The sequence below is a fragment of the Telopea speciosissima genome, chromosome 3 (assembly GCF_018873765.1).
Source record: "Telopea speciosissima isolate NSW1024214 ecotype Mountain lineage chromosome 3, Tspe_v1, whole genome shotgun sequence".
In the NCBI taxonomy this organism is placed as follows: Eukaryota; Viridiplantae; Streptophyta; class Magnoliopsida; order Proteales; family Proteaceae; genus Telopea; species Telopea speciosissima.
In genome coordinates, this window is record NC_057918.1 from 7007167 (window position 1) to 7023085 (window position 15919).

The 15919-nt window shown below is 38.6% G+C and overlaps 2 protein-coding genes across 3 annotated transcripts in view; both read left to right on the top strand.

Annotated features, from left to right (window-relative positions):
* The window catches only part of LOC122656991, a 23873-nt gene extending 20307 nt beyond the window's left edge, over positions 1 to 3566 (top strand). Inside the window, exons 5-6 of one of the 2 annotated variants that reach the window (XM_043851717.1) lie at positions 2348 to 2425; positions 3377 to 3566. In XM_043851717.1, coding sequence (XP_043707652.1) covers positions 2348 to 2425; positions 3377 to 3513 — 215 coding nt within the window. In that variant the 3' untranslated portion in view covers positions 3514 to 3566. The remainder of the gene's footprint in view (positions 1 to 2347; positions 2426 to 3376) is intronic. The other variant, XM_043851718.1, reaches the window with a different exon arrangement.
* Positions 3567 to 6762: 3196 nt separating this feature from the next.
* Positions 6763 to 15176, top strand: LOC122654114. The gene is made up of 5 exons (XM_043848090.1): positions 6763 to 8472; positions 11264 to 12262; positions 13032 to 13257; positions 14107 to 14249; positions 14736 to 15176. Exons 1-5 carry the CDS (start codon positions 6763 to 6765, stop codon positions 15048 to 15050), a joined length of 3393 nt encoding a protein of 1130 aa, XP_043704025.1. The 3' UTR covers positions 15051 to 15176.
* Positions 15177 to 15919: the final 743 nt, after the last annotated feature.

Genomic DNA, 15919 nt, shown 5'->3' on the forward strand with positions numbered 1-15919 from the left:
CAGAATCCTGGTTGGACCTTCTTATCATGGCTGATACTTGGCTGAAGTCCAGGCAGGTGACCTGATTCTTTTCAAGTATCTATATCTTATCGCTACTTTGGTCTCTGCTGTTCCCAATACCAATTGTCCAGTACGCCCAATCTGATCCCAATAGTTGAAACCTTGGACTGGGCACTGGGCTCTAAGGCTGTACTTCAGGTGCCTTTTAGAACACTGCTGTTGAAGTTTAAGTGCAATTTTTATGGGTGGTTTACTTATGACCCTTGCAGTATTTTTTACTGGTGGAGCGAAGCTTATCTCACAATTTTATTTTCTAGCATCGCTGAGGTCTATATTTCCTTGTTTTTATCAATTATCTTTTCTATCTTCTTTTGCTGCCTCCCAGTCTAATTCCTTTGACCAGCCAAATGCTTCAATGAATATCACAATAGATGGCAAATAATCAATTTTCCCCCTTAAAAAATGGTTTATTTACATGGAGGGCAGCTATCCAAAGCACTCATTCAGCACCTCTAAAGTATTATTTGTTTATTTCCTATACATCACATCAAAACATGCTCTTCCCTTCATCCAGGGTTATACATTGGAAACTTAAGATCATGTGATTAGCATAGTTGTCATGGCGCCATGGTGAGGCAAGGCGGTGGCCAAGCACCTTGGCACCTTAATTCAATGTTTCTATTAAAATGATTTTCATTGGTGATCTATAGTTTTAGTTGTGTATGCTCATACACCCTACCCTATCGTATTTTACTCATGTATTAAATACATGTTCATTATGTTTGTCTTTTACCTTTCCCCATTTACGAACCTTAAATCCCAAACTTCCATTCGCCTCTGCAGTTCGAGTCTCTCTCCTCACCCTCGCGTCTGCAACTCAGTGAAGCTCATTGAAGGTCCGACGAGCAAGTAATACCCTATTGTAACACTCTATTGCCTCTGCAATTCGAGTCCCTCTTCTCACCCTCTAATCTTCTTTCCTCTTCTTCTTCTTCTCTGGTAGTTGCATTGACAGAGGTTGTCGCTGCTGCTGCTTCATCATCTTCTGTTGTAATATGGGTATAAGGGTAGAATTGTCATAGGGATATTTCAGTACTTGTATCCACTTTCATTCTATTATAATTAAAGGCTGGCTGTGTCTCACTGACATAAGTCAGATTTCCTCAATCAACATGGTATCAGTGCAGGGAGGTCAAGTGTTCGACTCCTGGGAAGTGCATCGGAAGAGTTTTCCCAACATTTCTTCTCCCTCGGTGTTGCGCGAAGGAAATGCCCTGTTAGGTCCACGTGCTAGGACTATGGGATCTTGGCCTGCACGTGTGGGGTAGTGTTGATATAACATTTACACTGCCCTTTCCTAACAGTTCGAGCTTTTAGGTGAGATGGTAGTGAACATGGTATCGGAGCAGGAAATGTTGTAATATGGGTATAAGGGTATAATTATCATAGGAATATTTCAGTTCTTGTACCCACTTGCATTCTATTATAAATAAAGGCTGGCTGTGTCTCCCTGACATAAGTCAGATTTCCTCAATCAACATCTTCTTCTTCTCCAGCCGTCATGGTGACAGTGGTTGCTGTTACTGCTACTTCTTTTTCAGCAGTGATGGTGGCAGCAGTTGTCTCTGCTGCTGCTTCTTCCTCTTCTTGATGTAGATAGGTTCTTCTCCAAGCACTACAGCCGCATGAAGAAGAGGAACCAGGCCTCTCCATAACCTGCTGTTCCTCAACTGAACCTGTTCTGGTTCAGGCCAGACCAACCCAGATCTGGGTGTTTCCCTGCTTCACCCAAAACCGGGTCATGGGGGGTTTTAAGTTGTTCTATTTGTTTTTTAGATTAGGAACTTTCTATTTCTAAGGTTGCTACTGTAAAAAAGGTAAAAAGAAACCCATCTCTCTACATATGTAGAAGGTTCCTATTTGTTGCCTTTTCTCTAATGTTTCTATTTTCTAGTTTTCTTATTGTACAAGGCAGCCCCTACTACATGTGTGGGACTTTTCTTAGGCACACTCTATTTTTCTGTTTTTCTTTTCTAGAGGCACTATTATCCTCTATATATTGTAAGGGTCATAGAGCCCTCCTCGTGATTTTTGAAGTTCAATAAAAGATTGGTTTTTGTGCCTCCATTGCTGTGAGAAGCAGTCGCTTGGTGAGATTCTGACCTAGGCCATAGGTGAGAGGCCTTGGTCATATCACCCTTTCCCTTTCTCTTCTTCTACTTAATCCCTTTGATCCCTGCATCTGTTTCTGAACCTGTTAGAGGTCTATATCATCCTTTCCCTGTTAGATATACTTATCTTTCTGTATTTGATATTTTTTTTTTTTGGTTGTCCTTTCTCTTTCCAGTGCCAGGATCCCTCTTTTGGCGTGCAAGGAATGTATTGATGGGTTCAGTTTTGGGAGCAGCATTTTGCTTCCCTATCGGTAACATATTCTTGCCATCACTTTTTTATTAATATAAAGTAATGGGTTTGCTGTGTTCTCTTGTAATGTAAATCAGTATCATCTGGTGGAGTTAATTTATTTTATTTATTCAGAACTACTCATATGTTTTCCTATTTTTAGTTTTATTCATTGCTATTTGTGTGCGAAAAGGAATTTTTCATGAAAAAACTCTTTGTCTGGCAAGTGCCAGTAACAGGTTAATATGGTTTGAGAATTACTTCATAATTCTTGCTCTTCTGGATCATTATATATATTGCTGTATGGTGATGCTGTCCTTTAATATTGTTATTTTCTTAATGAATAACAAACCCAGGCCTCAATCAGACTGGCCAACAAGCCTAGAGGAGTGTGCTTTTCCTATTGCATGTGTTTTTTTTTTACCTCTCTAGCTTCATATTAGTAAATAAATATTTATCTAAGAGGATTTGTTTTGCCAGGGCATCCTCACTTCCCACCTTCATACATGGCCCCATCTGAAGAATAGTGTCTAACCCAGGAAACCCTTATGGCAAAGATCAACCTAATCATATGGCCTATGCATAAAAAATTATGTTATCTTTTGGGTGGAATGTGCTATTAAGATGGCTGTTCCTACATTTCTTTGGGTTTTCTCAAAATTTGTAGAATTATCACATCTCCCCTTCCAAAAAAGACAAAATTCCCATCCTCATCTCAAAATTCCGTCCCAGCTGGAAAAAAAAAGGATATAATTTGGATAAGGAGATGGATGCACTCTTCTGATACAATTTAGCGAGGGGATTCCATAAGTTCCCTACTTTTATGAAGAAGAATGAACATTTAATAGATTTTAACTTGGATATTATACTCCTAAGAGTGTTCATCGCCTGCGTATTGGATGAGGTTGTTGCTGGTACTTGTTTTTAATTGGGAAGCACAATTCAAAATCAACAAGTACATTTTTTTTTCCAGGTTGGATTCATTTGAAGCTTGTGGAGAAGGCAAATGAAGAGAATTCAGCTGTTAATTCCAGATTGGATGAACACTGTGAGGCAAAAAGCGGAGTTGGTGCCGCAATTGAGAGGCTTGAGGGGAGCTTGAGTAAATAAAAAAAGAAAAACAGTTAAAGAGGCCTTTACTCTCCTCCCCGGGAAGAAAGTGAAAGGAAACAGTTTATGTACTTTTTGCCTTTTAGTTGCTACTGATCTCTACTCTTTTGTGAATTTTTTTTCCTCACTAGGATGGAGGAAATTACAGTGTTTTTGTGGTTTCACTTTTCCCATTCTTGTAGTGTCTTTTTGCCCTTTCCCCATGTTTGTGAATGAGGCCTCTCTCTCTCTCTCTCTCTCTCTCTCTCTCACACACACACACACACACACACACACATTACCCACTGGCTCAAGCAGCAGATTTGCTTGGAATGCACTTGGTTTTCAATAAACACCAACAAAAATTATATTTCTAAACAATAATATTACAACGAAGTACAAGACAGCAAGTGTGCAATGCTCAAGTTACTCTCCAATTTTAGAGACCTTGTAAGATTGATTCCTTGTCAAATTTGATGGCTATCCAATCGAAGGATTAACTTTAATTGACTTTTTTCCCTTAAATTTTTATTTGTTTGTTTTATGAGAAAATTGTCTGATTAAGCAAAATGGCTCCCAAACCTATTCAAAATAGGTAGATCAGTAAAATACTCATGGAATTATGCATTATGAAGTGTGTGATGACCAAACTATGCACGGGGTGGATACTCACAATAATAGTACACATTGTCCATTTATAAATTCTGGGTTTATACGCACTTTGGACAACCAATCTGTCAAATTATGCAAAACAAGGCTAGACTTAGGTTGTGTTTGGTATGTATTCTTGGAATAAATTCAGGGTTTAGAATGCATTCTGAAATCTGGTTCTTCTCAATTTTCTCTCTGCAGAATAGATTCTAGGCCAAGAATCTATTCCGAGTGCGTACCAAACACAACCATAGAATCTATACACTTACACAGCTTTTTACACATAAAATAGAGGACCCACACTGTTAATATGGGTCCTTAATGAACCAAGACAAGGGCAAGTAGCACAGTAAGCTATTTTTATTTAGAAATTGAGAACTTACATTGTAAGGGTGGATTATGTTTTACTCACTCGAGAGCATTCAATTCACTTCCGAATGAAAATAGAAATGAAATTAGTAAAAGTGAGTTCTCATTTACTAACCTTTTTTGGTAAAATTCATTTACTAACCTAGAGCTTTTTATGAGAGGTAAAAATATTTCAGCATGACCTCACTTGGGTGTAGACGAGCATGCCTTGTGTTTTTTGCCACATGGAAAGATGATTTGAAATTTTTGACAGTTGGGTGTTTAGGAAATAAATAAAATTACCATTCAATGTATTTTGTCATAAATAGGTTTTCTTTTTTTCTTTTTTTTTTTCTATCCTCCACTATATATGTAGGTATTCTCTCATACATCCATGCACCCCACTGTAGTCCCTAGGTAGCCATTGATTTTTTCAATACATTGTTTTGTCACTTGACAAGTTCGGATTGGAATGAAAGTTGATAATTGAACAAAGGATCTTGAATCCACGTATCCACAAATTTTCAATCCCACCTGAATTGCCATGCGATAGTTATTGGAGAACATGCTATTTTTTACTTCTGGACAAGGGCATACTAAAATCCGACTCCATTCATAAAATAGAGGACATGCGTTAATCTAGTGGGTTTTTTTTTTTTTTTTCTTCTTTTCTTTTCTTTCTTAAACTCAATATAGTGGATTCTCATATTGCATAATTTGGTAATTATACACTCAAAAGCACATAATTTTTTAAAAATATAAATGAGCTGCCTTTTCTTAATAAATTTGAAAATCATATTGCTTAATCCGATAGATTTTTTTTTGGGCAAAACATTGACTTTGACTTGTAATATTGCTCATTGCTCAGATCATCCAGGTTTCTTTTCCACTCTTCCACTTTAATCTTTATCAACTCCATATGCAATTGTTCCAATCTAACCACTGTGACACTGTTCCCACGTAATACTTGTCTTTTTAAATCTTTTGTTTCTCCATTTTTCTTTTTTTTCTTTTTTTGTTGGGTAGGAAAAGTAAGTTATACGCTGTTAGTGTGTAGTTCCCTTTTTGTCTCTCTCTTGTTTCTCCTTTCTCCTCACTAAATACATTTTTTTTTGTAATTAAACTTTAAATATATCATTTTGATCTTCTTTATTGGTTTAGCATGTAAGATGTCAATATAAACGAATAACGTGTAGATTTTACCCAAAAAAAATTAAAATGTGTAGATTCTTTTAAAAAGAATAATTTTTCAACGAATAAAAAAAGGGAAAGAGATCTATACACCCAACTTATAGATCAAGGGTTCGACTCTCCTGGATTGCATTTGTGCCAAAAAAATGCATCTTTCTTCCCTCCCCTTCCCTCCCCCCCCCTCCCTTTAGTTGTAGATTGTGGGCTTGTCTTAGCCTTTCCCTTAGCTTGTAGTTGGTCTATGGGCCCTTGAGTAGGATAAACCAAAAATAAAAAAAAAACTTATATTGACATCTTACTGCAAAGTCAATAGGAAATATAATAAAATTCAGGGTGAAAGAAAAGAGGCTCTTATAATTAATGAGATAGGGGTGAAAGGGACTTTTTCTCATTTTTCTTCTCACCAAATCGGAGTTTGCAATATAAAATCTTTATTTAAGAGGCATACTCAATGCACAAGGGACGAGGCTCCACCACTGTAGGATCCAGGGAAGATCATAATGTACGCATTCTTATCTCTCTTTCACACAGAGAGGTTGTTTTCAGACTCAAACCCGCGACCACTTGATTATTATGGAACAACTTTACAGTAAAATCTTTACTATTTATTAAACAAAAAAAAATCTTTTACTGTTTGCATGAGTCGTGACGACGACAAAAGAAACAAATTTACTGAAAGAGTTCTGCAACTGAGGGAGCCTTTTTTGGAATTTTCTCAAATTCAAAGTTCAAACCAATCTCGTTCGAAGCGCGATTTCGAAGGTCAGTTCCCATTTTTTTGTTTTGAATTGTTTCAACATTCTCGTTGTTTCGATTTTTCCTCTTTCCGATCAATAAAGAGAAATTCTGTCTCAAATAGCAACCCTGTTCTATCATACATACCAGAATTAAATTCGGCACCGATTTTGATGTTAGGTACTAAAATATCCAAATTTTATTGGTGAATTTCTTGTGGTATTGGTTGATCAAACCGAAGGTAGTTTGATTGGGAACAACTGTTACTTCTCTGTTTTGATCTTCTGTCTTCATGTGAGTTCGCTTAGTTGTGGCAGAAGATCTGAATTTTATTTTGAGCATCAGATGATCAATGGAGAGGAGGACCGAGAGATTTCCTCCGATGTCGCCTCTCCAGATCCGCTTGACGAATTTATGTCCTGGGTAGGGCCTAAATCCGATGCTGGCGATGCCTCGCCTGTTTTATCGGATTACTCTTCATGTGGAGAATCAGATTACGAGAGGTATTGCAGCGCAAATTCATTTATGGGGACTGCAAGTATGTGTAGCTCCCTCGGAACTTGTAATGATTTTCTGGATTCTGATTTAGGTTCTGTGAGGAGTTTGGGGTTCGGAGAGGACCGTGTCTTGGAAAATGTTGGCTTTGGAGCCAGATTCCAAAAAAATTATGTGGACAGGGGTTGTGCTTCTTTCGATAGGTATGATTATTCATCTGATGGAAGAGTCGAATTTTGTAAAGGAAACGGTGAGATTGGGAATTCTGTTTCTGCGCTGAATAAACGGTCCAATTCATTGCCCAGGCACGGGGAGAATTCATCATTTGGGGTCATTTTTTTGGAAAATAATGTTGAAAATTTGACGACTCATAATTTTGGCAATGGATCTGAATCACTTGGAAGTTCAGATGTAAATAGTGCATTGCCCAAGGTTGATTGTGGCAGGGATAATGCAGAAGGTTTGATGTTGAGTGGTCACAGTGACCAAGGATTTTTGCCTAGCTCAGCTGAACATATTCCATCCGAAGAGATTATTACTGTACAGAATAACAAGAATAATTTGCCTCAGTTTGGGGTTGTGAACGCATCCATCGTTTTGCAGTCTGGTGAAGATTCCCCATCTTATGTTGCTTCTTGTGGAGAGATTACCAAACAAGGTCCCAGTGATGTGGATCAGTCACGTGAATCGACTTCAGCATCTGGGGTTTCAGTTGATGGAAAGGAAGCTGGGAAATTAACTGAAGCAGATGAGGAAACCTCAACTAGATATGAACATTCAGATGATGAGAGGTCATCAGTGGATTATGGTACGGATGATGAACAAAGTATTGGTTCAAGTGATAGGATAAGCCTGCGTTATTATCAGAAGAGCAAACCTGATGATGACAATCCATTGCTCATTAACTCCACTGTGGCCTTTGGTTCAGATGATTGGGATAACTTCGAGCAAGAAGCTTTAAAGGCTCTATCGTTGGATGAAACTCAAGAGCGGCCACAGCTTTTAGAAACTGAGAGAAATCTTCTGAGTTCCACTCTTGGGGCTGATAGTGTTTCTCCAATTTTTGGTGGACCTGAGCAACCAGAAAACGTGAAAGAAATACCAATAAATAGTTGTCATGTCCAAGCTACCAATCAATCAATAGAAAATATAGAAAGCTGTTCAGTCAGCAATGTCTTTACATTGCAGGACCTACCTGCGCAAAAGGCTTCAGCAGGGATAGATTTGAACATCATGGATGGTACTACAGAAACAGAGCTTCAATATACAAGTGACAAGCAAATGAGCAGTCTTGATAAGAGTGTGGTTTCAAAAGGTGACTTTTTGGGGAAATCAGAGTCTCAACTTAAGTTGGATCCTCTTTCTAATATGGCAATTCGCCATCTTCATTCTATGGCAACAGAAACACCTCAAAATAATGTGGCAGGAGATTTACAAAATGATGTAAAAGATGCACTACCACCAATGGTTCAAAATGACCAGGAGGCCTTTCTAAAGAGAATATTGACAGATTCTTCCATATCAAAAGGTCCGGGTGAAGAACATGTGGCAGCAAATGAGGTAAGGTTTTTTGTTTGACACATTCTTAAAAAAACAAATCAGTTATTTGCTTTGTATGACATAACAGTGAGAAATGTTGATCTGAAGTTACCCATCCTTTGTCATTACTACTTGTTAGCATTCTAACCTTTAGTGCAGACTGTCAAGGAGTTTCGTTACAATACAGTCATTATAGTTACGACTGCCTTGCCATAATGGTTCAGTTCCTGTTATTATCAATGATACAAGTCGGATCCTAGGCGTCAGCCCCCATACATGCTCTTAAGACTTTGTGGAGACCTGTGTTTTTGGTTACCCATCCTTTGTCATTACTGTTAGCATTCTCACCTTAAATGCAGACCACAAACAATCATTTGACCTGAATGCATTTTCTGGACTTATATTTTCAATTTTGAAGTGTTTGGGTGAATTATGATTGTTCAGCTGACCCCATTTAGTTGGGATAAGGCTATGTTGTTGTTGCAAGTAGAAGACATACTGTTGCAATAATTCTTATATATATATGTGTGTGTGTGTGTGTGTGTGTGTGTGTGTGTGTTGTAGCAATTACTCCACGTATTAATGATCCAATTGTTTTTGCAGTGTGCTGGAGATGTAATGGGAAACAAAATTCATGGAAAAATCTTAACAAAATCTTGCTGAAATAATAAATTTAGATATGGGTGGTTGCAAACAAAATTAGGAAGGACAATAGAACAAGGAAAACACGAAATCGTAGCTGAATGAAGTTCAGGATTGGAGTTGAATAACTTACTGTTTTAGTGTTTTTACAGTGTCAATGTAGAAAAGGAATACTTGTAAGAGTTTCTGAAATAGGTGACCTAATATTTAGCTTTAACATTGTTGCATGCTAATCTAAATATAGATGAAGATCCTTGTGGTTTCAGCTCAACTCAGTAAGCCTTATCTCAGCCATTTGGGCTCAGCTACATTGGTCCTATTCCAATATTCCAAATTACTTGTGGCCAGAGCTGCCATTTTCTTGGAGAGGTCACATAGTTTGTATCCTTTAATACTTCATGCGGTATATTGCCTCCTTTATTGTTCTAGTAGAGTGTTGAATGTCTTGATCTCGAAATCATCTCTTGGAAGGAACACTGTGGCAGAAAAAAGGAAAAAGAAAGTAGTAAATGCAGTAGAAAGAGGTCACATAGTTTGTATCCTTTAATACTTCATGCGGTATATTGCCTCCTTTATTGTTCTAGTAGATGTCTTGATCTTGAAATAATCTCTTGGAAGGAACACTGGCAGGAAAAAGGAAAAAGAAAGTAGTAAATGCAGTAGAAACCTTTATACTGCTTGATACTACATGACCAAGAATCAAGAGCTTAACAACAAATAGAGTAATTCAATTTGTCTCCAAAATATATCTAGGTGCAACAGCCAAGATTCCAACCCAGGTCATATCAATATATGGAAGGGGAGGAAAATTGGATTTATAACTATTTTGTACTTACAAGTTACACCAACTCATTAGACTTATAAAATTTGGAAATATGATGAAATCATGCATATCTATACGTTTCTGCATTGAATGAGCACATATTGGCTGTGAATTTCATACTTCCATAGTTATCAAGACGGCAAGGCGACCATGGCGTTGGAGAGGATCTAAAAGCAAGGCGACACCAACAAGACAGCAAGGCGCCCGCCTAGGCACCCACGACGACCAAGGAGCCTGGACGCCTAGGCGATGCCTTGATAACTATGCATACTTTGGAAAAATAATCCACAATCATAGAGACATTTTTTAGAAAATTGGGTTTAGCCATTTAGGAACTTCTCAGATCTGGGGCTAAAGGACTTTGTTCTTGAGACTCAGCCCCAATAATTTGCCCCTTAAATGAAATGAATTCCTTTAAAGCTTATGAATTGCAAAATTCAGCATGATCAGATTATTCTTTAACCGTCTATCTTAATATTATATTGTTACATTAAATAAAAGCTATTTTTAAATTCTTTTTGACTGTTTCTTAAAGATGAACATTGTAGTCATCTGTTTGTGCAAGTTTTGTTGCAGTTAATCTCTTAGATGGGGGCCCACTGCAATAATTTGTTCCAATCATTTATTCTCAAAATACTTGCTTAGATTGTACAGGGTTCAGATCTGTGGAACAGGGATCCCAGCCTGAGAGAGTGCCTTGTATGATACATTACGTCAGAACCAACCACATGGATCTTTCTATCTAGTCTTAAGCTTTTTTTTGTATTCATGTTTGTCATTTGGGAAATTAACTCAGGCTTATTTTTTTGGGAAAATAATTTTATATGAATTTGCTTCCATGTCCCTTTCTGTTGATTCTATTGGAAATTTCATCCTAAAAATCACTATATTATACATTTTTGCTATAATCTGTTTCATGCTTTTTGAGGTTGATGTTTCTCTTCTTTGGAATCTATGGAAAGTGCAATATTTTGAAATGAAATGTAGCCTATGTTGGCCCTTTGCTATGGAATGCAGGGGCACGTCCTTCCTAAACCCCAATTTGTCCCTGTGCTTGTGCATTGCCCATGTTCATGAACTCTTAGTGACTGTTGCTTGTTATGTTTGTTTAGAAAAAGTAAGGTGATACAGTGAGGTTTTGAATTACCTTGCTGGTATCATTCTGAGCTGTGGCCCATCTGAGGCTAATCATATCTGTAAGGGACTCTGATGGATTTTGGATAGGTGGTTGAGACCCATGATTTTGAGAGGCCAATGGTATTTTTCCTCGTGTAAACACTTTTCTGTGGGGCATGAGCTGCTTGTATTCTAATCCTTTCATTTTCTCCCCCTTAAAATTCTTTCCAGGCTGAGAACCTCTACTTAAATGAAGTCTATGACGAGGTTGTCCATGAAATGGAGGAGATTTTGCTCAACTCTGGGGAGTCTCCTGGGGCTAGGTTCAGCAAGGGTAATAGGGCATCTGTATCACATCCACCTAAGCCTTTTCGAGATGGCAGCTCAACTGCTTCTACATCTGGTACTAATGATGCACATCCACAAGTTCAGCAGCCTCTGAAAATTGATGGGATTGAAGTTGTAGGTGCAAAGCAAAAGAAAGGAGAGGTCTCACTGGGGGAGAGACTGGTTGGTGTAAAGGAATATACAGTTTACAGGTTAAAACTGTGGAGTGGCAAGGACCAATGGGAGGTTGAGCGGAGATATCGTGATTTTGTTTCTCTTTATCGTCAGTTGAAAATATTTTTTTCTGATAAAGGTCAGGTCCTTCCGTCTCCCTGGTCAGATGTTGAACGAGAATCTAGAAAGATATTTGGGAATGCTTCTCCTTATGTTATCACTCAGAGAAGTGCTCTTATCCAAGACTGTTTACGATCCATTTGGCACTCTGGGTTTTCATTCAGCGCATCAAGTCCTATGATTTGGTTTTTATCCCCTCAAAACGTACTCCCTCGTTCTTCTATGTTAAATACTTTGGTGCCTCATTCACTTTCAGCATACAGTGGAGAAACTTCAACACAAGGTGCTTCCACTTTGGGAAAGACAATTTCACTTCTGGTGCAAATTCCACCTCACAAGTCGATGAAACAGTCGCTGGAAGCACAGCATTATTCTTGTGCAGGATGCCACAGATACTTGAATGAGGGGAAGACACTGTTGAAAGAATTTGTGGAGACTTTTGGGTGGGGCAAGCCACGACTATGTGAATACACCGGTCAATTGTTTTGTGCTTCATGCCATACTAATGACACTGCCATTCTGCCAGCAAGAGTCTTGCATTTCTGGGATTTTACTTGGTATCCAGTTTCACAAATGGCTAAATCATATCTTACGTCGATATATGAGCAGGTAATCTTTTTGACTTTTCCCTTTCATGGATAGGAACAATTTAGCTTGGTTAAGGAATTAATACACTGAGGTGGTTGGAGATTATCTCAATATATGGGTCTCTAAGAACTGAGAAACATGTGTCTGTTTATGTTGGCAGATTCCCTCATTCTGTTATTGAGAATCCATTTTCGCATTTATCTGCCCCAGCATGGCATGTATGGAAATTAAATTGCTTATGGCAATCAAGGGGTTCATTTTATGGATCATGTGAGTGAAACCAGTTTGAAAGATGATCCTGAACAACCAAATGCCAAACATTTTACTAAACTAAGAAAATTGACCCCGTCGGAAATAATCCCACATCAACCAACTCTGGGACCACATGTTCCACATGTATTTCCAATCTAGAGAGAGGCGTGTTGGGAATTATCCCACATTGACTAATTCTGGAGCCGGGATGACTTCATATACCAGTTGAGCCTCTCCACCTAACACCTTAAGCTTTTGGTTTGGATAATTTGACTGACCCCCTTCTTCCTTTTTTGGGTGGTTGGGATCATCTCATTGGGCTTGTGTTGCTGGACCATGTGATTTACAAGAGTAGACTGCATGAAATTCCATTTCATTTTCACGTGTGATTTGCCAAATGGCTGTAAGCCGGTGACTGACCAAGATACCTGTCAGTTTGTACCAGACTTACAACCACTTGAGTTCAGTTTTGTGGCTCTATCAATCCTTAGTTTGGTTTCATAGTATTTGCATCCTTACAGATTTATCTCTTTTGCAGCCCATGCTTTGCGTCAGTGCGGTTAATCCTTTTCTATTTTCAAAGGTTCAAACCCTTCTCCATATTATGAGTATCAGAAAGAAAATAGGTGCTATGCTTCCATATGTTCGCTGCCCATTTCGGAGGTCCATCTATAGAGGACTGGGTTCTCGAAAATATCTTGTTGAAAGCAATGATTTCTTTGCACTCCGAGACCTTGTTGATCTTTCCAAAGGACCATTTGCAGGTTATAATTTTGTAACAGCTTTTCATTGGTCCATGTAGATGTACCTTCATCAACATAGATGCATGTCTTTTAGATTTGACATGTGGTAGTCTTATTACCTCTTGTTCACTTGCTTCGTAGAATGAAATGATTTCATTTTTAATATCTGTGGCATTTATATGCATAAGGCGATGCATTAAAAAGGACTTGTCTGAAGTGGTTCATTAATCAGATAAGGTCATTTTAGCATTGTGGGGTCTATTTTTGTCAAGTGAATTTGATGTCAGTGTGCAAATATCTTGAATTCATCTAGACTGGTTCGAAACTGAAAGCTTTTCAATTGATTGGACATTGGGTTTGTGAAAGAGGACATTTTCTTAGAGGTGTTTACTCTCATTTTCCAGGGGCAAAAAGTGGTACTGAACTTTTAAATGAGAAAACTTCCTTTAGCCTGTTTCTTCATACGAAGTTTGTCTTAAAGTTTCAAATCTTCCACTACATTTAAAGCCTTCTAACTTGAAATTTTAACTCTCACTTTTTGTTTTTTCCCCTTTTACCTTCTTGTCAAGTTAAGGTCTAAGATAGTAGTGAACTTTGATCAAAATCTTTTAGATCTTTTGAGACATAATTTTTATTATTTTGGGGGTTTATCTTACTTAGAAATGGATCATTTTTTATCAGCATAAATAACAGACATTACATAACTTAATACACAACATATTAGTTAGAAAGAGGCGGGGGGGGGGGGGGGAGGGGAAGTTCTGACAATGGATTTAGATTATAGAGATTTCATGCCATACGTCCATGAATTTCTTCAGCTTGTGGGTTCATCATTCCTATTTTCTCACTATTTATTCACTTTCATTGCAGCACTCCCGGTCATGGTCGAGAATGTGTCTAAAACAATCTCTGAGCACATCACTGAGCAGTGCCTCATATGCTGTGATGTTGGTGTTCCTTGTGGTGCTGGACAAGCTTGTGAAGACCCGTCATCCCTCATTTTCCCATTTCAGGTTGGTGTTCATTAACTTCTTTTGATGGAACAAAACCATCATGGACCTGTAGGACTTCAGGGTTACCCCATTCTTTACATGGATGACATGCACAGAAGATTTCTTTACCAAAAAATGGAATTCTAGACCTTGCTGTATTTCTGGATGCTTTTTCTTCTTGGTTGACTCATTAATTGGAATTTCTAGATGGTTGAGCTTTTGCTCCTGGTATAATAACATGGGATCAGGCTTCCACCACACCTTTACGTGGAATCCTTCCACTGCAGCCTCGATATTTGCCACATGGCAGTTCAGTTAGGGGCCCAGATGTGGTGGACATATTTTAGGAGTTTGAAAAATGTGGCATCATGGAACGAATCCAGGCCAGGGTGTGGTGGAAACATTATCTCATTTTATAGTAATGATTTTATCTAAAATGGGTTTTGATGATGTAGAATGTTGAAAGCTCTTGGATTCTCTCTTGACTTATGGTCCTATAATCAACAGGAAGCCAAGGTTGAAAAATGCAGGTCTTGTGAATCAGCTTTCCATAAAACTTGCTTTAGAAAGCTTAGAAGCTGTCGATGTGGTGCTGATCTAGAGGTGGAACATCATGGAGGTTCAACGCATGCCGTCAGGTGCAAGGCTGGTGATGAAGTAGATGGAGCTTTGGGTTTGTCAGCAAGGAAGTCCAACACCGGGTCAACAATGCGTTTTCTCACTGGGCTGTTTTCAAGAGGGGGATCAGAGAAGACATTATTAGGTCCTAGAGACAACAATGCAGTTATTGTCATGGGTTCTTTGCCAAGTAATTATCTCTAATCCCTTGTAATAGTATTATACAATTTGTATTATTTGTGCTTGGAAAACCTGAACAGTTGAGAGAATATTTGTTGCCCCATTGGTGTGTTAGTAAAATAATAACAGTTGTCTGAGATTATTGGGGAATGTAAGAAAGGATTGAAAAAGGCTGAGATAATTGTGTCTGCCATCCCTATTACTGTGCTGAAATGTAACTAAGAGACTTAAAAAGGCAAGATCCATGCATGCGTCCGTGTGAGCTTTTGTGGAAGCTTGCAGGAGTGAAAGGGCGTAGGGCAAAGAACTCACTTCTATGAAGGGACTAGGGAGTGGGGGAGAGAACTCAAGGGACAAACCTTTGGTAGTGTGACTGTTGCCCAGCGCACTAAAATGGAAGACATGCCTAGAATTTCATGCTTTTAGGGCATGTTTGGTAGAAAGATTATTTATCTCCAAGCCCCATTAGAGATTAACAATCAGTTGGGGAAGATCATTCAGCTGAAGTAGAGTGTGAAGCCATTCTGATTTGAAGGCCCTTTTGAGCAGTGTGGCAGTGCTTGACGGGATTGAAGCCCCAATCATACAAGAAACAAACACGTACAACTAGGCGATCCAGATTGTAGAATCATTTTTGTTTATCGTTCTTCAAAAGTTATATAGGCGTACCCAGTGCACACGAGGCTCATGCCACTGCAGTGTTTGGAGAGGGTCATAATGTACGTTGTCTTACCCCTGCTTTGCAGAGAAGCTGTTTCTAGAGACTCGAACCCATGACCACTTGGTTACAATGGAGCAACCTAATCGTTGCACCAAGGTCCACCTTCAAAAGTTATATGATAGTAACAATTGCATGGGTAAAAGATCCCCATGCCGACAATATGGGGATACTT